This window comes from Rhipicephalus microplus, chromosome 2 (assembly GCF_043290135.1).
Source record: "Rhipicephalus microplus isolate Deutch F79 chromosome 2, USDA_Rmic, whole genome shotgun sequence".
Taxonomy (NCBI): Eukaryota; Metazoa; Arthropoda; class Arachnida; order Ixodida; family Ixodidae; genus Rhipicephalus; species Rhipicephalus microplus.
The window spans coordinates 288,205,774-288,231,701 of NC_134701.1; the positions used below are offsets into that span (position 1 = coordinate 288,205,774).

Here is a 25,928-nt window from a genome sequence, read left to right on the forward strand (position 1 = left end):
CTCATTGCTTCGCATTGAAAGCAGAAAATGAGACACCCGTTTTGTGAATGCATGGAACAGGTTCAGACATGCTCGCACATTTCTATTGTCATTTAAGTAATTGATTAATTCGTTCACTGTACCATCAAGGTTTCGGAAGATTGGAGATGCGCAGAACACTTCGAACAGCAGAGGCGCACGTGCTTGCAAAGCATTGTAGTGAATGAACTTCCGCATTAGATTGCGTTGCACGACGAGGAAAAAGAAACACTTGCGCATTGACTTCAGGAGTATTTAGAGAGTGTGGTGGGGCCCCGTGCGCATCGCCTGCTCTTCGGTTCTCGGTGCTTGCCTCAACCGTGACGTGAGGAAATTTTAACGACTGCACGCGTTTTACTGCAAGTACAGTTGAGTGCCCACTGCGCCATAATTACTCCTTTTTGAGAATCGGTGAAGGGCGCGACACGTGTCCGTGAGGAAACTCTCGAACCAGCCATTTTTTTTTTGTGCTTTTGCCGATGATTAGATATTCCCTGGCATTTTGTAATGCGTGGGCGTTTAAAACACTTATTCGTTGCGAAATCTACATAGTTTGGCGCCTTCCGCGATCAAACGCTTCTGTCACGGAATATTATGCGTGTTAAGGAGCCTCCTTCAATTTCATGACATCAGTACGATATTTTTTTGTTTTGTTTCTGTGGCAGGTCCAAGGAATATCGTGGTTCTGTGATAGAACACATGGTTGCTACGCAGACGGCCTGGACTCTTACTTCCACTCAGGGAAAGAGTGCAAAAAAAAAAAGAATAAACTTTCGCTGACAACCGACGACGCTGACACAGAAATGTCTACAAAATGTTGACGCTATCGCGTTATAGAACTCGCGTCATGAGAGGTTTGATGGTCGGGCAACCATTGTATACACTCCTATGACAGCGAGCCCAATCAAAGAATTTCACGAGAGCATTTTTTTTGTGGCACTGAAAACTGATGAAATATCATTTATTTAAACAGCGCCACTGCAATGTCCTGCTGGGTGCCTTTTTTTTTTCTAACGAAGTGAATTTTCGCAACGTAAAATAGACCGTTAGCGTACTTCGTTCAGAAAAAAATTCAATAACGAACGCTGGACAAGAAGCAGAGAAGAGAGGACCGCTTCTTGCCATGTCTGCTTCGTGTTCGTTAATTGCGCTATGGCTTCTGAAGTACGATAACCAACGGGGACGCCCAAGGGTCGTACCTTCTGGAGACTACTATACCGCACGACGTGCCAAGGCAGAACAAGAAACAGAGTAACGAGTTGTAAAAACGTAAAAGTTTATTGTATTATGTCGTCGTTACAGTTCTATGAACCAGATAACAAGTGTAGAGGATTAAGACGCAACAATTGGTAAAAGTATGTTAAGAAGAACCCTGAACAAGTGCCCCCTTAAGGATGGCTGTAAGGCGTTCCCTTGACCTTGGAGGCCAAGATAACTGCAGAAGGTTCTTCGCGGCTGTTCGACAGCGTGATGAAGTGCAGGCTATCGGCCCTTCGGAAAGTCCGTACCTCCCGGAAGGATTCTGAAAAGAAAGCCAGCAACTGAGCTCGTGGATTGCGATTGACGAGAATGTTGGTGATGTAAAGCCCACATTAATCTAATATTAGCCATAATACAAGCACAATTTTAACAAGCTTGACCTTTCATGTACGATTTGTATGCAGTGAGTGCGACATACACGAACAGATCCGAGTAGTACTCGGGCAAGTGCTGTATAGTCGAAATGATGCGACTTGTGCCGTTATGCATGTACTGCATCGTCTTGGATCAGCCTTTCTTTTTCTCACAAATCGGACATTCTACAGAGTCAAATTTTGAGTGTTCAGGAAAATCACGATTTGTGCAACAGGATGTAACGTAAAAAAACACTACAAAACCTGATAGGAACATTGTAATACAATATACTGTAATAAAAAAAAAGCCAGGTGAGGAATTTGGGTCGTTCCAGGGCATGGCGAGAGTACAAAAAAGAGTTTACTGCAATTATAGTTGTATTATTTCACTGAACAGCCTGTAGTCAACCTGGCTGTGCACGGAGCTTCTACTTTTGTCACAGAACCGATAAAGCAAATACAATTTCATCCATAGAACGTAGCGCGTGCAAACATGCGCATAAGATACAGCGAGGACGAACATGGTCAGTAATGATACAGTTACGCGATTAAACGCTACAGTACCATCAACGTGAAGAGAATGCTGCTCAAGAAAACCGGAGGCTCCTTTGAAAGCGTAGACCTTGAGATTTTTTCCCGCTCCACTGGAGCGGATGAACATTAGGCTCGTGCGGCCATCTGGCGACGGCAACCAGCTGATGGATCGCACGTCACCCGCGAATAACCTCTGCACTTCCAGCAGCTCCTGGTTGTGGCCGGGCATGTAACTGGATGAAAAAAGAAACGAGCAGCCGATATACGCTTTCAACGACACTTGCTAAAAGCAAATGGTGGATTATAAACAAGTAATCAGATTTCAGACTCAAAGCTTTTCTGGGAAATCCTTACACCTACCCTCAGTGGATGGCGAAGCTATGAACGCACCTTTGGCGTGACAAAACTCCCCGCCGCAAGTGTACGCATGACAAATCTAGACGAAGGTGCAGTCACTTTCGTGAGGTTTGTTTATCACAAAGTCGCTGTGCTTGCCTATTCCGCTAAAAATAAGAGCACCAATGCAAGGTAAATGTATTTGGCTAATAACCAATTATGGGGCTCTGTGTACAATCATTTTACCTGCGGAGTAAAACAGTTGCAGCAGCTGTACGTGGCAGTTTAGGGCTGGCGAGACTGTAGATACTATAATTTGCAAGGTAATAATCCAATAGGCAATCAACAAGCATCGTAAATTGGGTTACAATTCCTGGTACAAAGGCTCTTGTTATAACAGTCATGAACAGGGTACGCAATCTGCAGCAACTTTAGATGCTGGTTTGATTGCGTGCGATGAATGCCGAATGACGTGTGTAGTGCATTTCACAGCTGATCGCTTTCTGCACCTATGGAATAGTGACATGGTCAGTATACTGTATTCGATACACAGCGTGTTACAGTAAATCAGTTTTACTTCCGATTATAGCATTCGTAGACGTCCCGTTCGCCTTCGGAGAATTCGCATGTAGCCGACAACCTTCGATGGATCTCTTGTAAGCAAAGTGCCTCGGCTGGCATGAGCTGTACTAAAACGCTAAATAGCTGTCTGGAGCTACGCAAGAGGATACAAAGTAGCGTAAGGAAAGCGAAACCAGAAGCATTGAAGGCTGTGGAAAATGGATGGCGCACGTAACGAATAATGAAAAGTACCTGTATACGGACGTGGGCGTGTCCACTCCTGCCACTCTTCGCTGGCCGACCACCACGAGGCACGCGTCCGAGTTTCCAAGCACAGCGACAGAGCCGACGGAGACAGCAGCGATGCTGGCCATTTTCTGGAGACCGTGGCGGGACCAACGGTACGCGAAGACGCGGTCGAAGTGGCCAGATTGCTTGGCCGATATGGCAATCAGCACAGATCCGTCTTTAGGACAAACATGGGCTGAAACCTGCGTGTACATTTTTTTTTGTGCAATCATGTATGTAAATGCCACAGAAGTTGTATATGTGGTACAAATCCAGAGGCTCGGAGTCTGCTTATAGACCTTCCGTAACCGAGTAAGTTACAACACTGGTCTCTCAAGATACGAGAACATTGTTAATGAAAGTCGGCAAAAATTCTATTAGTGGAATGACCGAATGACAATCGCGATCGGCTTGCATGGCTATATCGATGGGTTACTAAACAGAAGAGTACATGGTGGCGCAATAGATTTTCATCGGGTGCTCTATTTTCACTTGAATTTTTATCTCATATGCGTATTCAAAAACCAACATCGCACTCAGATACTGAACGCCAGTCACAAGATAATCGAGGATAAACTAGAAGCCATGAAAGTAATGTTGTAGTGGGACCCCAAATATTTCGCCAGAGATATCTACAGCTTATGGTGCAATTCCAGGATGAATCATCCAGGATGAATGTTCACAAGAGAATTGAAAAATGCGGAAAAACTAGACGCCTGCCAGCTTTAATATCATGTACTGCAGAGAAGTTTACCGAATGGGATTTTTGCTGCTTGCACTATTGTGTGATAATCTAGAGAATGTAGCACTAAAGAACGCTTGCGCATTTATTTGATCGCCAACTTTTTTCAGACAGCATACTGATGCCAGTATGTTAATACAACTATAGAATTGTAATTGCAGACTGAATAGTGTTGTCGACTTACCTCGTGGCTATAGTGCATCGGCAAGTTCTGGTGCATGAGGAATCCCTTCGAGGCGTCATGCACACAGAATATCTTCAAGTGACCATCAGCGGATACTGCTAGACACCCTAGTGCTTCGTAGTTGAAAGGAGACACACTCTTCAGGGCGTTCATTTTGATGACTTGGTACAGGCTGAGTGATTTCGTTGCTGGATCCCATCTGAAGATTTCTACAGAGCTGTAGCCGGCACCTGAAAAGAAAGATTTCAATGCAGAACGTGAAAAACGGGCTCACTTGTTGGAATAAAGCACTGGTAAATGTGACTAGCGCTGCGTGCAAGTGCTATACTCTTCGTATGAGAACATGAAACGGGCACGGTATATATGCTGGAACAGTGGCACTTTGCAATCCACCTTTTGCGGATGCAAGCCGCAAGTTCTCGATGTTCGTGACGTTTATTTTGACAAACTCGTCATATTGCGACCTTCATAGGAAGGGTACCCAATCACATACGACAAAGTGAAGTTGCTTAATGGAAAGTCGAGGTTGCAAGCGAAGCATCGTGCAAATTACTACAGTTTGCGATGCGATGTGAAGTCCACAGCTCATGGGCGATGTGGTAAGCACAAAAGTAATGTTATCGTGCAGAATATGCCCCATGAAGATGCAGTAGAAGCCCTTTGGCTAGCCTTAATTGCTTGATCCTATTGCTGGAGTTCGACGGCCAGGTAATATTCCGGTAGATCCAACGCATTGTGGGAATAGATTCGATCCCTACGTCACATTTTCTAGGTTTCACCAAGCGTTACGAGAGGTAGACGGTCATCTTTGCGTAAATTGAGTAGCTGTGTGCTTATTGCGTGCTTACGAGAAGCGTCGACTGTATTGGCGCCTAAAGCACAGTCTGTGGCCCAACGTACCGTTGGCACTCCAATTAGAGATCAGAAATGTTTTGTAGAAGTGCACACTGCATGGCGAGGGGATGTGCATCATTCATTGACATGTGCACATAGGTTGCTTTGTTATATGAGTACCTGTGTAATGTTCTTTGCATTAAAAGCGGGTAGCAAACACTGAAACAGTAGCTGTCGAGTAACCATTGATGTAATACATTAAGGTGTGATCTGTACCATATGGTTACTATTTCATAGCCGTTGCAGCACGTTTGCCTGTTAAATTAAAATTCAAAATTTTAGTGTGGGCGTCAGCAGCGGGGCGCATTGGAGTCCCCTCCCGTGGGTTTTAGGCAAATATCGGAGTAGACCAAGTTACGGATATGGGACAGGACAATGTTCTGAACCCTTGTCACTTCATGTTAACTACGCGTGCAAAGACGGACACAAGATTACAAAATTATCCCACGCGTTTGCGGCATCTCTCGTGTGGGTGCTCGCACGCCTCGTCGTTACGTGAATGCGCATAAACTAGTTCAGCTCGTACCCTAACCTGGCCACTTGTTACACGCGTACAACTAGCTTGTTGGTGTGCAATTATTAACCACTTGCAAGTATCGCCCCGCCTGCTGCCTTTTTGAACATTCCCGAGCGCTAAAAAACTATTTCGCTTAGAGGCTTCAAGAGTATACTTGGCAGAAATAGTAATTCGTTAATTAATTTGGCGCGAGAAAAAAAACAAACCAGACTAAGTGTATTCTGTTTTCGTGTTGGCTTTTTTTTTTGCGCCGATTTGTTTGGGAATACAATCCAAACGTCCCAACGACCGTTTAAAATAAACGCTGCACGAGTAAGAAGGGCATAGAATAGACTAAGTGAGCATGTCTTACCTTGAACACCTTGAATAGGCACTTGCTTTGAACACGCAGCGGCAGCGTTTTCATTGACGACAACGATGTAATCTGCTGCTTGAGTGGATATGAAGTGAAGTGAAGCGCCCTGGGCAACTGGGGTATCCTGCGCGTTCACATACAAACGCAAAAAAAAAAAATTCAGTTGTCAGATATCCATGTACTATGATGCAGGTAATTAAGTATACGTAGCTTTAAGCCCAAACTCCATAAGCACGAAAATGCACGCGACAGCGACGAGCGACGCTATGAGCGACGAAACAGGGCGTTCGCGCGACGTGTCGCGTGCTCGTTTTCGCGCGATCGCTCGGTTCTCCAGATTTGGAAACCGTCGCTCATCGCCCGGAAGTGATGGGCTCAAGCAGCCAATAGCGAAATACCGGAAAAGACGTAGACTACATGGGTGCACGTGACCCTGCCCGAGTCACGTATGCGCAACAAGAAATAACGCAATGTTTATTACGCATGCGCATATAAAAAAATGCTGCAAGGCAATAATAAACACTTTCCGTTCCATTACACAACAATATATCTTATTTTTAAATTACATACCGCTCACTACGCGGTTTTCTTGGTGCGAGTTGACGGCCTCATGCCAGCAACAGTGGAATTCGCTCGCCGAAGCCGTCGCGTGAATGAGGTTTGCCTGCGCTAGCGACTGATCGCGCGAAGACGATCTACGTCGCGTCGCTCGTCGCTGTCGCGTGCATTTTCGCGCTTATGGAGTTTGGGCTTTAGAGGTTGCAACTAGTATGACCGCTTAAGCATTTCTTAGTTAATGACGAATTCAGCCAAGACTGGCAATCTCAAATAGCCGGCAATAAACAAAAATACCTGGACAATGGTGGTTGATCATAACCATTCTGTCACGCAAGTGAGGCAACTACCACATAGGGCCTTTAACGGTTTTTTTTTTTTACTGGTAAGCCGCAGCGAACTGCTAGACTGAGGTTGTATAGAAAGTACACATTCTGTGCACATTTAGGGTCAATAGGGTTGCCACGAAAAATTTCCGGCGTAGTTTGTTCATTGAAGTACGAGTAAGTGACAGCGCGAACACAAACACACAAGAGACTATAGACTGACACGTCAGCACTGCAGCTAAAAGGCTGCATAGAAGCGCGCAAAGCATGTGTGCGGGGGGGGGGGGGGGGGATCCTTGCCACTATTTCTACTCAGTGTGACCTTTCTGGCCACTGTAATGTTCAGAGTTATGTCTACGCATGGATCTGGTGTTTCATCCAAAGAAGTGTTTATTTCGCACTTTTACCCGTGGTACGCCGGGAGCCAATGGCCGGCCTTTGTGAGAAAGGAGTCATCGCTTCATTTTGACATTTGCATCCATTGCGGAGCTTCTTCCCTTTCGGACGTGACCAACAAATGGGGAGTGCAGTCAGATTTTCCTCCCCCCTCCTCTTATGGAGAACCATCGCACGCTTATGCGACTTAGCAGTGCTAACTTGCTTTACGGTAAGTATATGGCAATGCCATACCGTGGTGGTCGGCACTTGGCTATTTTAGTCTCCACTGCCTGCATTAGCATCGAGGAAGTCGAGCAGCTGAAGAGTTTTCGGATCACGGTATACGCACCATTTGCACTAATGATTTCAAAAAGGAGACCCTGATGCTTTAAAAAAGCATCATAGGGTATAATGCATCCTCTGGATTGCGAATGCAGTTATTTTGCAGCAACTCCCTGAAGGATGCCATATATTTTTAGTTAAGATACAAGCTACGTATACCTATAATGACACGGCTGAATATCATTACATTACATTCGGTGATTGCCGAGAAAACGTACACTCAAAAAGTGAACCCAAATTAAAATTTGGGAGTGGTTCATAAGAAGGTCAGGCAACGTTGACGTAACAAAAAAAAGGGGGGGGGGAGGGGGTATCAAGTGATACCAAGTGGCATTATTAGTGAACATGTGAAATTTTATGCGAATACTTGCCGCTGGTCTCAAAATGTTACATTAAAACTGACATACCACTTACCTTACTATACCCCCTCAAGTAGCAGCTACCTACGCGTACCTTTATTGAAGCGAATTTCACCCTTGCCCATCGCATCAGCTAATGACTGCTAAACACTGGAGCCTGCAGCTACTAAATTATGACAGGGCAGACGTCGCCGTGGAAGGTTGGTGCTTCAAAAGCCCGTGTTCAAAAGCCAATGTGATCAAGGCAGACTCACTGGTATGAAGGCCTTCAGTCTATTCCAGATAAATGTCACAAGACTATACGATGAGGTCATCTCGAAGGCTGCTCACGCAGGAAGATAATACGATATGCTTGTAGGCTAAATATTCATTAACGTTTGAATAACAATATTCGTGCAATGTTTCAAAATAAGTGGTTCCTAAAATTAGCTTTGCGAGCAGCGAGAAGGTCAAGATCTTGCAGTAGAAGCTTTGAAGAAAGCCTGGCTTTATTACACCGTTTAAAGGCAAGTAAAGTTCGAAGGAACTCTAACAGCGATAAAGCAGACAATGGTTAGTTGTCTGCAGACGATGGTTAGTTAAAGAAACCGTGGCTAAACACTTGCCTGTTGCATTGGGAATGCCTTCGTGTAGGGTGCCTGGAGTTTGAATGTTTTCAGAATGCCGCAGGGTCGATTACGGAAAGCTGGTGAACTGATGAGGAATATATCTGAATAGTCTCGCAACGGCGCATAAAGAGCAGAGTAGGATGGACCCACGGTGAAGGCGAATATCTGCTCGTAGTAGGCGAGAAGAACGGCTTGTTCTGCGAATGAAGGAAGTAGGTTCAGTTAATGTATTCATGCGCCACAAAAACAACAAAGTTTCTAGCTTGAAATATTGTAGCGCTACACTAGACGATGACAAAGAGAAGATTATATGACAGTACAGGCGCGGACTCGAATTATAGCAAAAGAATGCAACGAGTGCGCGCGCAATCCTAAGGGAAGAGTAGAATTTGTGCAAACTAACACCGTTTGTCGAACATCTTGTTCACTGGTACTAAAGGATACGGATGTGGGGCTTATGCATGTGCGAAAATGTTTTAACTTGTTCCTATCAGTCAGCCACAGAAATGAATGCCTCCAATATTTGCTTCCTGAGCACCGTTTCCAGTAACCATAAAACAATTTTGTACGTGGCAGCAATGGAGGAAACGTGTCACAGAATGCACTGCTCTCTACTGTACATAGCATATCACCATGCTTAGCACTCGTGTTTACACCGACGCTTCAACCACTCGAGAGAATTCCTACTGTGGCCTTTATGTGTCCTCTAGAAGACAAACGCCATTTTGCAGGCTACATGGGGGGACATCCTATACGGCAGCATGGTATCGAAGAAGCTGTCCTTAATACCTTGCGCCAAACGCCGGACCAATGGGCAACTTTCATGTACTCTAAAGGAGCACTGCAGATATTGCTCAACCTCATAAAGAAAAATTCTTATTCAGTTTCACTCGACCTAGCGCACTTTCATCACTTTGATATTACCACAGGTCGCATTATCGCAGTTGAGTATAGGTGCCGCCTTATTGTGGTATTCTGGCCAAGCTTGGTTACCCTCCCCGTCTTTCTTCTCTCTCTGGTTAATGAAAAACTAGATTACGTAGCACGTAAAGGTATTGAACAGCAATTATAGGTGAAATTATGCCACTAAATCTGATGCTTCTCAACTGGCTAAAGAGACTTGCTTTTGAAGAAGCCAGGCTCTGGAACCTTCCGACACATGCTTTCATCCACTCAATCGACCCGTATCTCTGAACAAGACTTCCATCTAGAATTCCTAGACATCTGAAAACCCTGTACAATTAATCTTCGTCTAAGCACTGTTTATGGGAACAGTTTGCGTACCGCTTCGGTCAAGCAGCAAGTCCGTACTGCAACAGTCGTGGCTCCATCGAAGCTGTGGAACATTGAGTGTCGAGCGTACGCTGATGCGCGCGCACTCTATAAACATTGGATGCTTTCGATAACCTAAAGAACTTTGTGAATTCACTGTATTGAGCCATCTATTGTGGCTCATGGTACGGTGGCGTGCGATTAAACTTTTATTTGGATAGTATAGGTTAGCGCGATGAACTTAAGCTATACTATCAAACCGCACAATCGGAAGACTCAACGCAAGTCTCCGTCCTAGAGATAAAAAGACATTCCGTTTTTTTTCTTTGTTTTTTTACGTTGTGTTATCACCTTACGACTTTCTACGCCCTGTCCACTTTCTGTCCCCAATCCTCTCACTGACGAGGAGTACCAAGTCCAGGATTTGGATATGTCAGCATAGTTCTCTGCTTTTTTAATGAAGAGTTCCATCTTCCTCTCACGTCTTATCTTTCTGTGTAGTAAAAAAAAAATGCGTCCGATAGCTCGCGAGCTAACCAGTCATTCCTTCTGCTTAGCTTTTTTTTTCAAGCAGCGGTTAATAATTTCGGCGCGTAGATCCTGGTATGACGCCTCATCGCCTTACGATCGTTCCTGTTCCTTGGCGCGTTGGTTCATGCAGCGCCCGGTCTCGCCAAACAAAAGGAAGATAGTTTGCACAAATACCTTCCTTTATACTGTTCTGTTATGATCGCGCAACCGCTAGTTGCATTTTATTGTTATAAAACGCAATGTGTGAGACTTGAATTATTCTATTTGGAGTCGGCGCCCGTGGTGTCATTTTCCCTTGTCAAATGCAGCGCTAGAATATTTTAGGCCAGCAAGTTTCACAAACTAGTTCCACAACTGAAAAAACGCACCTTGAAAAGCGACATTTAGTCTATCGATTTGGTTCTTCTGCAGTACGAGTCGTCTGGCGAGTGCCTCCACTTCACCGACGGATCTGATGCTCTGCTTGAGATCCCGCAAGCTGACGTTTCCAATGTGGCCTGTCGTGTGGAGCGTGGCGACGCTTAATCCACTCACAAAGCGTTTAGGGGCGGTGACGGTGTTGTTCCTGCTCTTGAGCATCTGCACAAATAAAGGTCCGAAAGTTTAGCGCTCTGTACGAGCGGCTTAAGAAGAATACGTACGGCCTGGTGAACAAATTCGTGAATGTTGACACCGTTAAGGTACCCAGTGACACGGAGGTCATGTATGGCTGCATTGCCCAGAACAGTCTTTCTTCCGGTTACAACTTGTTCCGTTGACGTTATCAGCAGTTCACTGGACGATACGTTAATTCCGTCCACGGTGCCCTGGACACTGGAATCCCAATTGGAGCAGTTAGAATACAAGGTTTAGAACAATAAAAACCAAGGGACTGTACTTAGCGTTGCCGGTGTGGACATTTCGCAGCGCCTTGACTCCGCTAATTCTATATTCGCGGCCATCGTTGAAAACGGCGATCCTCGCCCAAGCAGAAACGTCCACCCCTTGCAAGCGCGCGGACTCCGGCATGGTCAGGGCTCCAGCAATGGTAGCGTTTCCAGTCACAGCCAGTGTTCCAGAAACCACGTTTGTGCGGACTTTAGTGAACACTTCTTGCGGAAGTTGGACACCATTGACTTTGCCGTTAATATGCACGTCCCCTGTCGAATAAGTGGTGGTGAGCGTATACACTGACACTTGCTAACGAGACAAAAGTAGATATGACATCGGGGCGACAACTTGAAGGAATGAAACATTTTCACCAAACTGCGCCTGGACACATTCGTCCAAATGCCTATGTGGCATAAGCGTGCACAGGGTCCCCTTAAGGGGACGGGAGAGGGGTGAAGAGTCGTAGCAGGGCTACCCACTTATCAAATCGACCTTTGAGACAGACTTACACCCCCCTCCTTCCTATTCCATGCGTCCTCTAGTGGCGTCTTGTAATTGAGGTACAAAGCCAAATAAGAGGTACGTGCAAGGCACTTGCACAGCAAAAATCACTATAGGATCTAGAGTCATCTTACCATTGACAGTGGCGTTGTGGAACTTGCAAGGCACTGTAATGGTCTGTTCACCATGTGTGCGCAACGCGGAGCTCACGAACAAAGGCAAGTTGAAGCCGTTTACCAGAGAGGCATCGACGCTGGCGCAATGCAGAGAACCTGAAATGTAATAGTGAAGGAAATAATTCCGAGGGGAATCGTACACTAACGCCACTGTGTGTGCACCGACATACCGTGGATATGAGCAGTGGGCATTTTCAGCTTGGTTTCGACGATCTGGTCTCTGGAAACACTCATGTAATGGTCTTTCAGATAATCGAAGTTGAAGCCGTTTAGTGTACCCCTCAGTGTCAGAGGCTGAAAAGACAGTGGAAAAGTAGAAGTTTTTAAACTGGAATAAGTGAAGCAAAGGAATGTGTATTAGGGGTGCATAAATCAATGTGCAATGGCGTCCACAGCACTTAAAGCGCGAGACATTAGCAGTTATACTTGTGGCTGTACGAGTGGCGTGTGTACGGAAATATAAAAAAATGATGTACTCACCCCTTCGATCACGACGTTCCTGAACCTTTTGCTTCCTCGCAGCGTCGAGGGTACATTGGTCTTGGCGCAAGATGAATGCAGCTCTCGCAGATCCACTCCATCGATGAGCCCGTCAACCTTCACTCCCCTGTGGAAAGTAACGTCGCCCAACACTGTCGTCGGAGCAACAAATTGGTTGCCGAATGTAGTTAGCGCTTTTTTGCACACCTCTTCGACCTTCACCGAGTCCACGAGTCCACTGACCCACATGTTTCCATCGACGTTGAATCCCTTCTTCATGAACTTCCTTCCAGATACCGTCACGTTCCTCGAGGCGTCGACAACTTCTTCAGATACATCGATGCCCTGGACAGTGCCAGTCACGTGTACATCAGCCATAGAACCGAGAAACTCGAACCTCACAGGACCAGAAAACGTCGTAGATTCATTCTTGAAAGCGATTTTGCTAAAAAGATCTTGTATGTTAACTTCGTTTATGGCACCGCGGATAGTGAGTGGTGCAAAAGTTTCCAGGCTGTTTTCGAACACCATGTCACCACCGATCACTTGATCTACCCCTTGAAGCATCCAGTTATTGACGTCTTCTTGCGTGACACCATCCAGGAGGGATTCGAATTCAAACCTTGGTGCAGTTACTGTGGTGGTGAACACTTTTTCGCCTGCGATAACTTGATTCCCCTTCAGCGTAACAGCGTCCAGGTAAAGTTCACCGAGAGAGACTCCAGAGAAATTGCTCGTTCGCACGTTGGCGTGCCGTGGAACCGTTAAGTTGTTTGTGAAAATCTTGCGCCCGGAAACAACTTGGTGTGCTGCGAGAATAATGGAGGTAAACAGTGGTGATAGAATGAAACAGTAAAAACAGGCAACACTCTTGTGCATATGTTCAGATTACTAACCAGTGTAGAGCATGGAGTCCTGAAGAAGCTCCGCTGCACGGACCCCGTTGATTCTGTTTCTTACGATGAAATCGTTGACTGTCAAGCCACCGTCGATGGTTAATGTTTCGAAGTCCTTTGGAGCAGTGATTAAGCAGTTTTCATCGAGGTGGCAGAGGTCCGAAATGGCTGCACCATTTATGGATTCTTCGACGACAAGATTTTTCACGTGCAAGTTTCTCATGAAGACTTTAGGAGCACGAACAACCTACAATTACGAAAACAGAATAACACGCAATTGCCCTTGAGGTTGTCGATGGCTCAGTCAACGGAGGCAATTTCAAACCCCACTCTTATAGCTAGCCCGTTTTTCACTACTCTATTCTAAAAGAAAAATAATCATACGCTATTCTTGTTTGTGCGAACATCTTAGTTTAAGTTTCGTTCAGTCGTAAGCGTACGTACGCTTGTGGGGCCAAGCGGTCAACACCCACATCCCCTCTTACGAGAATGATGGCAAAGTAACCCTGAGGTTGCATTAAACACAAAACAGAGAAAGGCAACTACCTTACGCATGTTACATATGAACACTGACCTATATTGATACCACAAAATATAGCCGGAAATTGATTTTAGTCTCACTTGTAAGATCTGCAAGTCCCAGGTAGAAGCCCTCCCAGCGTATTTTGTGGAAATGTGAACCCAAGTACCCCTCTTTTGATACAAAGGCCCTCTAGACCAGCTTCGGACACGCCAGCACGCCCACGAGGAGGCAAGATCTTGACGTCCCCACGTGGCAGGCCTAGACCCAGCCAACTAAAGTGCTGGTTTTAACCGTTGATTCCTGCTTATCCCCCCCCCCCCTCCGGAAACCCAGGGACCAATGGCATTTGTATCCACTGCGGAGCTTAAGACGTGACCAAAAGGGGGGAGGGGCTGCCGGGAGACTTGGCTGTAATTGAGAACCCCACGCATACAAACAGTACGTTCTACCCACAACGAGCACGTCGTGCACCAAGACAGATCCACATTGATGGAGTAGAACAGCCTTAAGGTAGTTTGAATGAGCATACCTGGTTGCCACGGGTCAGAAGCGAATCTTTCCAGACACCGAGGTTGACACCGTTGAGGAGTCCTTTAACCACCACTTCTCCGGCGAGCCTCAGTTTTGCAAACACTTTTTCGCCGTGCATTACTTTTGGTCCGCGTCGCAGAATAAACGACGATGGCATGTGGAGTCCATTGATGTCGGGGCTAGAGAGATTCCGTACCTGCACGGTATGCAATAGAGAAAAATTGCTGAACGAGTTCCCCATATAAGCTGTTGGTGACGTACCTGCACGTTGTTTGTAAAGAGCACTTTCTTGAAGTTCGGAAATACCGGCGTGTCTAGGCGGAGGGCGTAGCGATACAAGTCATCCAACTTCCGATCGTTGATCAATCCGGTAACAGTTACTTTATCTTCGAAGACAACTTTGCCCTTGAACGTCCACGTCCCTAGGAGGGAGTTGCAAGCAGAAGTGAGCAGCGCATAGAAGCTTACCTACTGCGTACTTTACCATTCATAACGGTGGTGCGTCGCCTACGCAAAAATTCCGCTAACTGCGACAAATCCACACCATCGACAAATCGTCCAACAGTGCTGTGTCCGTCAAGGTGCAATGTGGTGAAAGTCTTTCGCCCTGTAAGTATGCGCGAGCTTGACAGTGGTAGAACTGGAATATCGCGTTTCATTTACCTGTAACGCGCTGTGTTGGCGTTTTCACCAGCATGTCAAGCTGACCCTTCCAGTCTGCGAAGAATAAACAACAAGGTCAAAATAGACTATACTTGCAGCCATCTTTTGATACACACCAGAAGACGGATCCGGAATGTGGCGAATTCCGTTGAGTGCGATGTTCACGTGGAGCTCCCGTGCTAAGCAGTCGGCAAGGAACACTTTTTCCGCCGTAATTGTAACGTTCTGGTTGACCAACACAACGTCAGGTCCTGGTATCTGGAGACCATTGACAGCACCGCGAACGCTGATGTCGCTGAACTGAACGTTTGTGTATTCGTGGGTAGCTGTAGAGGGAAAAACGAATCCATGCTATTTATTCGCCCTCATCTCTGCTAAGGAGGCAAGACGTTATTGGAGAGGTACGGTCAAAAGGGCAACATGTTAACACAGTCCGTACATTGTTTATTTGCATACTCACGCTAACCTTTATGGTCTATGCAGCTTACGCATTAATTTGACGAAAGGGAACTATTAAACGCACGAAAGTGACGAACTGAAATTCCTATTGTAGGTCAATCCGCATTTTAACAACTAGATGGAAGGTAGTTTTTACAATACTATAAAAAAACGTTTTGAACAGTGTGTACTTATGAAAAATGCGTGATAAGGTAACTGAATTTTTAAAACCGCTCGACTCCCGGCGAATGCCCTACAGTGCGCGAGCCAGTTGTATTTATAACAAGATCAAGACCAACGGGCGTTATGCCATGGATGCCCAAGGAGTCGAATCATTATGTTTTGAATTGACAGTATTTACTTCGTAGTTGCCCTCGAAAGGTATCCTTGATTTGCAATAATATGAAAACAACCCTCCTCTCTCTCCCCCAAACTGAAACTTACCTGCGACTGCTTGATGACCGTAAATCCACATGACCGAGCGCCACAGATCAGGTAAATTAACGTTGTTGAAGAGTCCCAAGTCGCTTATCTGCAGTATACCCTCCACAGCCAGGTCCCGCACAATCTTGCGACCAGTGATGACGTGATTACCATCAAGAGTCAATGCAGTCCGATAGAATTTGTCCAGGCTGATTCCATTGCAAGATGCGGCAACCTGGGGACAGGAAATTATGTCTCATTTTTCGCTCGAAAGAGACCACACAAAGAAAAAAAAAGGGGGGGGGGATGTATGCAAAGCGAAGGCCTCCGCGAGTTTTGATAGATAAAAATTCGCATAATGAGGTAATGTCAAGCGTTACGTTACATTTTTATGCGAGAAATTCAGGGCGTCAAAGGACTGGCCGTCTGTTGACGATAGTCTCTGGGATTGCATTTACGAGAACCACGAAGTTATGAGGCGTTCTGTGATGGACGGCTCCGGGAATTCCTACCTGCGGTTATTTTAACGTGCATCTAAGTGCAAGTACATACGGGCGTCTAGCGTTTCGTCTCGATAGATATGCGACCACCACCGCTGATATCGAATATTTGAGAACAAGTCAAAAGTGCAAGAGGGGTGGTGATCGATTGATATGTGGTTGATCGATTGATCAATGGATATTGCAATGGATATGTGGGGTTTAACGACCCCAAACTGTCATATGATTATGAGAGTCGACATAGTGGAGGGCTCCGGAAATGTCCATCGCCTGGGGTTTTTTAACGTGCACCCGAAGCTGGGCACACAGGCCTACAACATTTCCACCTCCATCGAAAATGCAGCCGCTGCAGCTGGGATTAAATCCCGCGACCTGCGGGTCAGCAACCGAGTACCTTAGCCCCTATACCACTGTGGTGGAGCAGAGAGGCGATGGTTGACTGGACATTTGTAGTGAATTACGTGGAGTATTGAGAAAGAATGGTTTGTTAAATATGCTTTTGACACATCTATATCATCTCAGCCTGCGGCATTTCAAAAAAATTACTGCCAAATTAAGTCGTCACTTGTTTATAGTAAATATGCTTTCTGGAAGTGTAAATGAGTCGCCCACTAGTCTCGATACCACAGGCCATTGCTCGGCAAAATTTAATGTTTTTTTATTGCTAAGTGATAAAACCTGTAGTAATCACACTGACAGTGAATGATTAGAAGTAAGCTTACGTGCAAGACATTAGCCGTGGCATCTGTCATCGTAAGTTCCGCACTCTGAACTTGGTCGCCTTCTGTGAGCAGGAGATGGTGAGGCGAGAAGAAGACTCCACTGAGGCTGTTGGTGACGACGTCGCTGAGAGCATGGATGGGCCTTGAGAAGCGGATGTTGCCACTGAGAACATGATTCCCAGAGACGGTGACGAGAGTGGAGACATTGAGTCCATTGACCAACCCGTCCACCTGCAAATTCTGAACACTAAGGCTCTCGAACGACATGGCAGCATTGGGGAATTGAGGCGCATTGGTGAAGAACAGGCGGCTGGAAAGGTTGGAGACGTCCTCCTTGTTCACGTAGAGGGCTTCGAGTTGGCCAAGTTTGCAGCCTTGCGTCGGACAGTCCAGTGCGATGTGATGAAAGTGGTAGTCGCCTGTGTAACACCGAGGAACAGTTTACACAGCTGAAACAAGTTGGCCACGTAAACCATTTCTTTTTTCATCATATAGGAGTAACTTCGTAATAAGTGAACGCGTCCGAACGAGAACAAAGCCTGTTGCACAGCATAGAGGGCTTGCAGCATAAGTAGAGGGGTCCTGAAGTTACGAGCAAGGCGGCGGTAAGAAGAATAGAAAAAGTGCAAGGGATTCTCAAAGGTACCAACATCACATCTGGCACCACAGTTACGCGCAAAAATGCGAAGACATGTGAAACCCAAATGCGTAAGCGAATATAGGATATCGTATGTTGAACCCTACGTAGCAGCAGTTGTTAAAGTAATTTATCTTTGAAATGTGTGCTCTGTAAAGGTCCGAAAAAGCGCCATAAAGAAGGAAAAATTGAGAAAAAAGAGTTGAAAGCGATACATGTTAAGAAGAGCTAGAGATAATATCAAAAAGGTGGGGAGAGGTTAAGTAGACAGTCTACTTTTAAGAAAAGGTACTTGGCCACATTCAGTAAATAGGTCACCTTGTGGGTTGAAAGGGTGCCTGCTTATTGCAACCTTTCGCTTGCGTTTGTACGTTTTGAAGTTGAGGAAGCGGCTTCTCGAAGTGAAAGCGCTTTTTAAGTACTCTGCCTGGGTGTAATCGTCACCGAACTAAATGAGACCAACACGCACACACCTAACGCAATCGATTCAGTACAGCGATCGCAAGTAGAAAAAAAGGGAAAATTGAAATCTGCATACCGCTAAGGACTTGGTCTCCCGTGAGCTTCAAAGCGTCATTGAGCTCAGTCAGCATGCCTCGTAGGTTGTCCTTCATTGTGTTCAGTTCCGTTTGAAGCTTTTCAAGCTCTTCCAGATCCTTCAAGCTGTAACTCTCTCCCGACGCAAACTCTTCAAACTGAAAACAAAAAAATAAGACTTGCGAATAAATTAAACAGAACTAACAACACCTTTGGACAGTTGGAAAAAGAAAGTTAATGATGGCTACTCGTATGGTACCAAGCGAACCTTTAAAATTGTGATAGGTTCACGATAGGAATGACATATTGACAGGGAAGAATTTGTAAACCTAAGAGACAATTTTCGACGATGTTTAGGTAACCTGAATCACAGTATTAGAGCATAGTATTAGAGTCAACACATAAGTACAATCATAACAAATACCAGACACTTTATGCGAGTGTTTTTCGCGTGTTGTAGCTCCATCATAACCTTAAATTATTTTTTTCCAGCAACCGTTTGCATCTCGTACCGAGAGCTGGAGGCTATAGAGCCAAAACTGAACGCGCTTACGCACCCAGCAGTTTGGAATGCTTGCATTTTTTTCTACATATATGCACACATAATTACGATGCAAGACTTGCCTGCTGAGCTCGAATGGCCTCCTGGACGTGGAGGTCCTGAAATACTACTTCGCCCGGAATGCGTATGGTCTCGTGCTTGTCTACGTAGTACACTTGGTCCAATTGAGAAACGAGCCTTTGAGCAGACTCTTCGGTGGCCAACCGCGAGGACTCGTGGCACCAGCGCAGGCTGTCGTCGTACCAACGTTGGATCTGGTTGTCGTGATAGAAGTCCACCTTGTACGCGCCTGGACCTTCGGTCGAAGGGTTAGATACAGCTAGGACGAGGGAAAAAAAAGAATGCTTTAGCTACGTGACAAAGCACACAGACAGCCATAGTAGTGTAGGAATGTTGAAGTGCGTGCTGGAACTAGAAATTGAAACTGATGTGCAAAAGAAGTGGGGCGTTCGAAATTGTTTAATGTCGTGCATGAATTCCTGCATACTCGTATACGCACACTCTTCAGTGGGATTAAGGAAATTACGGCAGTAGACGAAATGAAATGTGGCGGCATGAGCAACGGCAAGATTTTTGCTTTCGGGGTGCATATCCATGTTGCATCAGTGAGGGGGGAGGGGGAGAGCTAGTGTTTCTTAGAAACGCTGCCGATGCATAGGCTGTTGGCACATGTCTTGACACCTTACGGCCTATCCTGGAGAATGGTAGAGGAAACTTGAGGCACATTAGCTACACTCGGCAACAACGTTTCTTTACGGCGATAATTTGCTCATTTTGCAATGCTGAAATGAGTTATGCTTTATTTACTTTCAGACAAATAGTTGCTAGATGTAGGTTAACTGCAATCATTGTTAATCATGCCAGAATGCCTCGTCTTATCCAACGTCACCTTTTCAGCACGCTCGTTTTCTAGAGGAAACTTGCCGTAGTGGGTCGATGTGCGACCGCAAACGAGCAGCTTAGATCTCCGAGAAAGATATGAACGTGATGTGGTGCTAAAATGCACACTCAAACATGCAAATGTTTTCCATTCCCATTTTCGTAAATGTAATTTTCTAAACCAGCTAATGAAGCGGGTGGGCAAATCCAAAATCGGCCGAGAGCTGCTGCACTACGAGCACGAATGTGAGAAAGTGCCCCCTTGTTGCCTTCAGTTCAGTCCAATGTCAAGATAATTTGTCGCAGAGTATGGAGAAGTTCCCACGCATTCTTCTCACGCAGTCCGTGGGAAGAATGATTGGTTTCTGTGCGGGAATGACTGCGTCCGACACTGATACATGTTACATAAGCTTTGCTGACATTGGAATTCAGCCGATCCGAGCATGGCGCAATTATTTCACTACGAAGAAATAAAGCAACCGTGAAACATTGTGAAGTACGACTTCCTCTCAAATGCTGATTGATTGATATGTGGGGTTTAACGTCCCAAAACCACTATATGGTTATGAGAGACGCCGTAGTGGAGGGCTCCGGAAATTTAGACCACCTGGGGTTCTTTAACGTGCACCCAAATCTGAGCACACGGGCCTACAACATTTCCGCCTCCATCGGAAATGCAGCCGCCGCAGCCGGGATTCGAACCCGCGCCCTGCGGGTCAGCAGCCGAGTACCTTAGCCACTAGACCACCGTGGCGGGGCTTCCTCTCAAATGCCTACTTTGCTCAACGAAACGCACACGAAACAGTGAGCAACGTGCGCGATAGGTATGTTCGTCACAGAGTGTGACCTCTAGCATCTCGAAGACTCTCTTGGACGAGGCTAAGAATGAAAGTTGCGAGTCAACCATGTTTGCGCCTAGCAACTTAATGCTGTGCATGTACGACATGCGTACGAGAAGCAGCACTGGACAACGCGACGTGCCTGAACAGCGGGCAGACGAAGAAATGAGAGCGAGAATCGCACCCAGAAGCAGGTCCCGTGATGGCTGCAGGAGGTGGAAGGTCAAGTCGTGCACGCCGGGTCCCATCGTGGACTGGGTGTACTGAACCTCCGCGAGGACGAAGTGCCAGCCATTGTACTGATAGAGATGCACCGGCTCGTACAGACTGCCCACGGCCAGGAGGAATTCGCCACCGGCGCCTTCGTACGCCGCGATCTTGGTAGCACCCGTGGTGTGCAGGCACTGGAACGGAACGAACTTCCCGTCCACGTACTTGTATACGACCGAGTTGACTGCATAGTTGCGGTGGTCGTCATCTGCAACAACAACAAAAAAAATCGTCTGCCACCTCTGCTTCGCATGTGAACGTTTCAACTGCCTTGGAGACGGCTGACGCTCTGGTAGCCAACCAGCACAGGAACATGCCCCTGGTTTGCCAAGATATGGCAGGAGAAAATTCTGTACACTTTCAGGACAAATCCTGTACGCGAGTGGCGTAGAAATACATGCGTAAATTTTTTACGTGACTAGCTGCGACTTTTTAGCAGGATGACGGAACGCTGTTACGAAGGTGCATCACTGGTAGCACTAATGAACTTCTATGGGGAGGTGGAAGGTGTGTGGATGTGGACAAAAGGACTAAACAGGACGGGTGCTGTTTAATTATTTTAAGTTCACATGTGTGTGGCGTATATCAGTCTACTTAATTGTGATAATAAAGACAAATGAGAGAAACTGTATGCCGATGAAAGTTGAGTAATATCGCTGAGACGTGGCGCCATGTGTGCCATTCCCGTCCAACTCGATATTTCTTGTGCTATATACTCTACGCCTCCTATGCCACTAAGTTAATTAATTCTACAATTGATGTATGGATGAGTGCAATGCTGGAACTACAGCATAAAGAAATGATGAAGTTAATGAAACTGGAAGGGCAGTGTGCTCACGCTGTTCGTATTGATTAGCGATGGCCAAGAAGAATTCCTTCGTCGACGAGTCTGGTCCCAGCGTGAAGAACTCGGCGTCCGTAGCGGCGTACGTGGGAATCTGCTGCAGCGTCTTCCACGCGTTGCGGGACAGGTCGTACTTGTAGATGACCGTGCTCACTTTGGCGGTGTCTCTGGAGAAACGCTTGTTCACCACGGCCACGAAGTCCAGGTTATGAATGGAGAACGGCTCCAGGTCACACACCACCCTGCTCTCCACTTGGGCGTACTTGTCGAAGTACGTGGCTGCAAGAACGCGCAGGGTAAGTCAAGTGATTGGTGTCAACAGTGTGGTAGAAAGGCAGCCATAGATTATGCCGCAGTATCATAGGTGGGCTCGTTAGGGTGGGGCAAAGCGTTTCGTACATTTACCGATTAGGGGAAAAAGTGCTGCAAAGAACGTCGAGTCCCGACCACCGAAGGGAAACCCTGTGCATGTCTCTGGGCATTATACTATGAACTGAATACAAGCACAATCAAGAAGCGCCTTTAGATTCGAAACAATGTGTTGCGTTTACACGTGGCGTTGAATTGTTCTGTGGTTGTACGGAGGATAGCTTCAAACATTAAAGTGTGTGAAAAGTGAAGTTCAAGTGGCGACAAGCTTGTTTGAATGCCTATTCGGCGACTATATAGTAAAGAGTGGTATTTTCATATGCTGTTTGCATTCCTGCCTCAATGTAAATAGCAGTGACAATTTTTAGCGCACATTGAATATCTATAGACTGATTTCATGAGAATGTATCTTGGCTGCCGTTTGTCCAAAACAAATACTATGTCAATGAATAGACAGCCGTTACCCTTCTTGCCCTTCAAGATTAAGTTAATAATGAAAAGATTAACGGAACATAATCGAGAATTCTAGACTAAGCCAAAACTTCTGTACTGCGAATAGTACAGGGCCCTCGTATCAGGAGGTGGGAAATCTCGACGGAAGGGAGAAAAATGCCGGGGCATGGAATACCTCTCCAGTTGTAGATGGAAGTGAACATGTCGCTTCCGGAGTTTGCGAGTGCGAGGTTGAACTCTCCATTTGATTTCCTGCGTTCACAAATACACATGCAATGTTTAACTGGTGCCGTCCAAGACACGTCATGCGGTAAGTAATGCAGTGGTACAAACATTTGCCAAAATGCCACAGAAGTCGGAGAAGCGCTGTTGATAGTGTGGTCAATGTAAACCTTTCTCGTGTCCTTGTCAAAGAACTGGAGCTCCGCTCCATTTGGAAGTCCTGCATCAGCGGCTACAATGTAGAGCTTGTTGTTAAAGGTGAATCCCACAACGTTTCTCGGGTCAACGCAATCCGAATAAGCCACAGGAGTCCACTTGCTTCCCTGCAACAAATGGTTCAGTGAACTCAGAAAATCGTGCGCGTGTGATGGGTACAAGAGGGATGACAAGACATTCGCTTACCGATAATGTCCCCACTGTCAGCCTCGGTCGTATGTCTTTTGATCCCGCAGAAACACACACCGCATAGAGTTCACCGGCGTAAGGCACGAAGCTGACGTACAACTGCCGCTCACAGAGATCCGAGAAAGGAGAGAGACGTTGAAGACGATGTACGCCTGCGAACATTCGAGGGTCATAATGTTTGTATGCAAAAAAAAAAACACGCACGATCGCACTCGTTAGAAACAGTGGACAGCAAGAATACGAGAGCATGGTAGAGTTCTTTTACTCGGAGAATTAGGCCGTTCTTTTTGGGAATATAAAGACTTAAGCCAACCTGAAGAGATTTTTCTAGGCCTCGGATAAAAGCGGAACAACTCTCTTCACAGGAACAGAACAATAGGATATTCGATCCTGTAAATACGGTAAGCAGGGGTGGCGCCAGGGGTGGGAATAAGGAATGGAGGAAAGGTGGCGCTCCCCTAAAATTTTGGACTGACGTCTCGCAGCCTCCCCCCACCCCCCCTAAGAGGGAACACAGTCATAAAAGAGTGGATAAGTGGAATGGATTATCGCTGGACGTTTTTGCGCTACCGGATCGAATTGCATCGCAACAAACTGCTGCCACTACGGATCGCCGAGGCACGTGACCCTTACCGAGACACGTGACCTTACCGCTGACGGAGCCTACAAAAGGATCGACATGTGGCCAACGGACTCACTCGGGCAGCAGCGGTAGCCGTTGGCGTGGGTGGATCCCGTCTAAACGCACGCCTGATATTCTTGCAGGTTAGTGGAAAGTGTCTGCAATATTATTTTGCATTCTTATTTATCACTCACCACTTCCGCTGCTGCTGCTGTCCTGAAAACTGTTTAAATTGTCTTCACATGTGTATCATTTCCCTCGAGCAAAAATGACTGCAAAGGCTTCTTCCTTTTGTAAAACAGCGTTTAATGAAGATGGTGTCATCATGCGATGTGTTGACTGCAGCGGTGACTTCCACATCGGGAAATGTATAGCGGCATCACAGCTAGGTCGTTTAAGACGATGAAAGACGCGACTAAAAAGTAACTTCGATGTCCTACATGTAACATTACTCAAGGAAACACTGACACAGCAGGCCAACTGAACCTTCAAACTAAGCTTGCTGAAATAAACAAAGCTGTCGCAAATGCAAGCACTAGAAGCAAAGTTAGATAAACCGATGTGCTTGCAAGAAACTGTGCAGAGCATCGAAAGGTCAGTGCAGCAGTTGTCTGATGCCTACAATCACCTTAAAGATGCTGTAAATTGGCAGGAACAAGGTATCGGTGAATTACGCCGCCGAATAGAGGCTGTTGAACAGTCGCAAGACTTGACAGTGCTTTCAAAATTAAAAGAACAAATGGACACTCTAGAACAGTACAGCCGCAGACAGAACATGGAAATTCATGGTCTGGCTCAACTAGAAGGAGAGAACCTGCTAACAGAAATAAACAAGATTGTCGCGCAGCTTGACCTGTCGTCACTATCTGAAAAAGATATTGACGGAATGCACCGTCTGCGTGCAAAAGAGGGTAGGGACCCTGTCGTTTTTTTTTTTATTTAGCAATACTGCTAGCCCCAACATGGGGCCATAGCAGAGTGGGTGTACATAGTACAACAAAATCAACAGTACAATACTGCAGTCAACACAGAACAAAGCACTCCAAACAACATAAATGTTTCACGAAGAAAAAAAAAACACTAGTCAGATATAAATTTTTCAAATGCCTCGATACTGTCTGTTTCAATAATTTTGCTGTCAAGCTCATTCCATTCTTTGGCAGTGCGCGGAAAAAAGGAATACTTGAAAGTATTATTATTGGGCTGGAAAGGAACGACAGTGTGTTTATGACGTTGTCTGGTAGAGTAACCGGAAGAGAACTTTAAGTATTCACCTGTGTTACTATTTATTCGACCATTAACTATCTTAAAGAAGAACAACAAACGAGAAATTCTATTTCTTTCTGAAGTCCGTTTGAATCCCGCTTTGGCAACTAATTCAGAGACTGATGTTGGGCCGTATTTCTTGAAAATAAATTGGACAGCCTTGTTTTGGATTCTATCTAGTTTATGGATATTGACATTGGTGTAAGGATCCCAGATAATGTTTTCATAATCCAAAATGGGTTGGATAAGAGATTTGTACGCCAGAATTTTAGTGTCGTATGATGAATAGCGAAGAGAATGTCTCAAAAAATGTAATTTCATCATTGCATTATTAGATATGTAGTCGATCCCAGTGGAGGTTGCTACATATATGCAAGCCTAGATACTTGTACTCTGTTACTCGATTTAGGAAGTTTCCATCAGCTGTATAATTGTAAACAAGGGGACACTTCTTATTTGTTATCGACATGGCCACACTTTTTTGATAATTTACACACATTTGCCAAGAATTACACCACTTCATGAGTTTCTCAATTTCTGTGTGAAGCTTAACTTTGTCTTCAACTGTGTGAATAAGTGAATACAACGCACAATCATCTGCATATAATCGTATTTTAACCCTGCAATTATCAACAATATCATTTATGAACACCAAAAACAACAACGGGCCAAGCACGGAGCCCTGGGGAACCCCTGAGCCAACAGGTAACATGTTTGATGGAGTGTCTTTAAAAACAGCGTATTGCTGCCGGGATGTTAGATACGATTTAATCCAGCTACACAGTTTCCCGTTTTTTAATAATGTGTTCAGTTTAATGGGCAATTTAGAATGGGAAATCTTGTCAAATGCTTTAGCGAAATCTAAAAAAATTACGTCTATCTGTTTT

General features: G+C 45.7%; 1 protein-coding gene across 1 annotated transcript in view; it reads right to left on the reverse strand.

The window, feature by feature from the left end:
• Positions 1 to 1,277: 1,277 nt before the first annotated feature.
• The window catches only part of LOC142795354 (uncharacterized), a 35,051-nt gene continuing 10,400 nt past the window's right edge, over positions 1,278 to 25,928 (reverse strand). The window contains exons 3-29 of the mRNA XM_075886043.1: positions 23,151 to 23,305; positions 22,860 to 23,071; positions 22,702 to 22,778; positions 21,699 to 21,983; positions 20,775 to 21,068; positions 18,935 to 19,191; positions 18,312 to 18,468; positions 17,137 to 17,555; positions 15,936 to 16,149; positions 15,170 to 15,379; positions 15,054 to 15,107; positions 14,875 to 14,997; positions 14,652 to 14,812; positions 14,389 to 14,586; positions 13,337 to 13,583; positions 12,441 to 13,249; positions 12,131 to 12,254; positions 11,919 to 12,056; positions 11,291 to 11,552; positions 11,055 to 11,226; positions 10,782 to 10,992; positions 8,608 to 8,807; positions 6,040 to 6,166; positions 4,277 to 4,506; positions 3,315 to 3,553; positions 2,196 to 2,398; positions 1,278 to 1,540 (exon numbers count right to left, since the gene is read on the reverse strand). Of these exons, the coding sequence (XP_075742158.1) occupies positions 1,407 to 1,540; positions 2,196 to 2,398; positions 3,315 to 3,553; positions 4,277 to 4,506; positions 6,040 to 6,166; positions 8,608 to 8,807; positions 10,782 to 10,992; positions 11,055 to 11,226; positions 11,291 to 11,552; positions 11,919 to 12,056; positions 12,131 to 12,254; positions 12,441 to 13,249; positions 13,337 to 13,583; positions 14,389 to 14,586; positions 14,652 to 14,812; positions 14,875 to 14,997; positions 15,054 to 15,107; positions 15,170 to 15,379; positions 15,936 to 16,149; positions 17,137 to 17,555; positions 18,312 to 18,468; positions 18,935 to 19,191; positions 20,775 to 21,068; positions 21,699 to 21,983; positions 22,702 to 22,778; positions 22,860 to 23,071; positions 23,151 to 23,305 (5,912 nt within the window). The 3' untranslated portion in view covers positions 1,278 to 1,406. The remainder of the gene's footprint in view (positions 1,541 to 2,195; positions 2,399 to 3,314; positions 3,554 to 4,276; positions 4,507 to 6,039; positions 6,167 to 8,607; positions 8,808 to 10,781; positions 10,993 to 11,054; positions 11,227 to 11,290; positions 11,553 to 11,918; positions 12,057 to 12,130; positions 12,255 to 12,440; positions 13,250 to 13,336; positions 13,584 to 14,388; positions 14,587 to 14,651; positions 14,813 to 14,874; positions 14,998 to 15,053; positions 15,108 to 15,169; positions 15,380 to 15,935; positions 16,150 to 17,136; positions 17,556 to 18,311; positions 18,469 to 18,934; positions 19,192 to 20,774; positions 21,069 to 21,698; positions 21,984 to 22,701; positions 22,779 to 22,859; positions 23,072 to 23,150; positions 23,306 to 25,928) is intronic.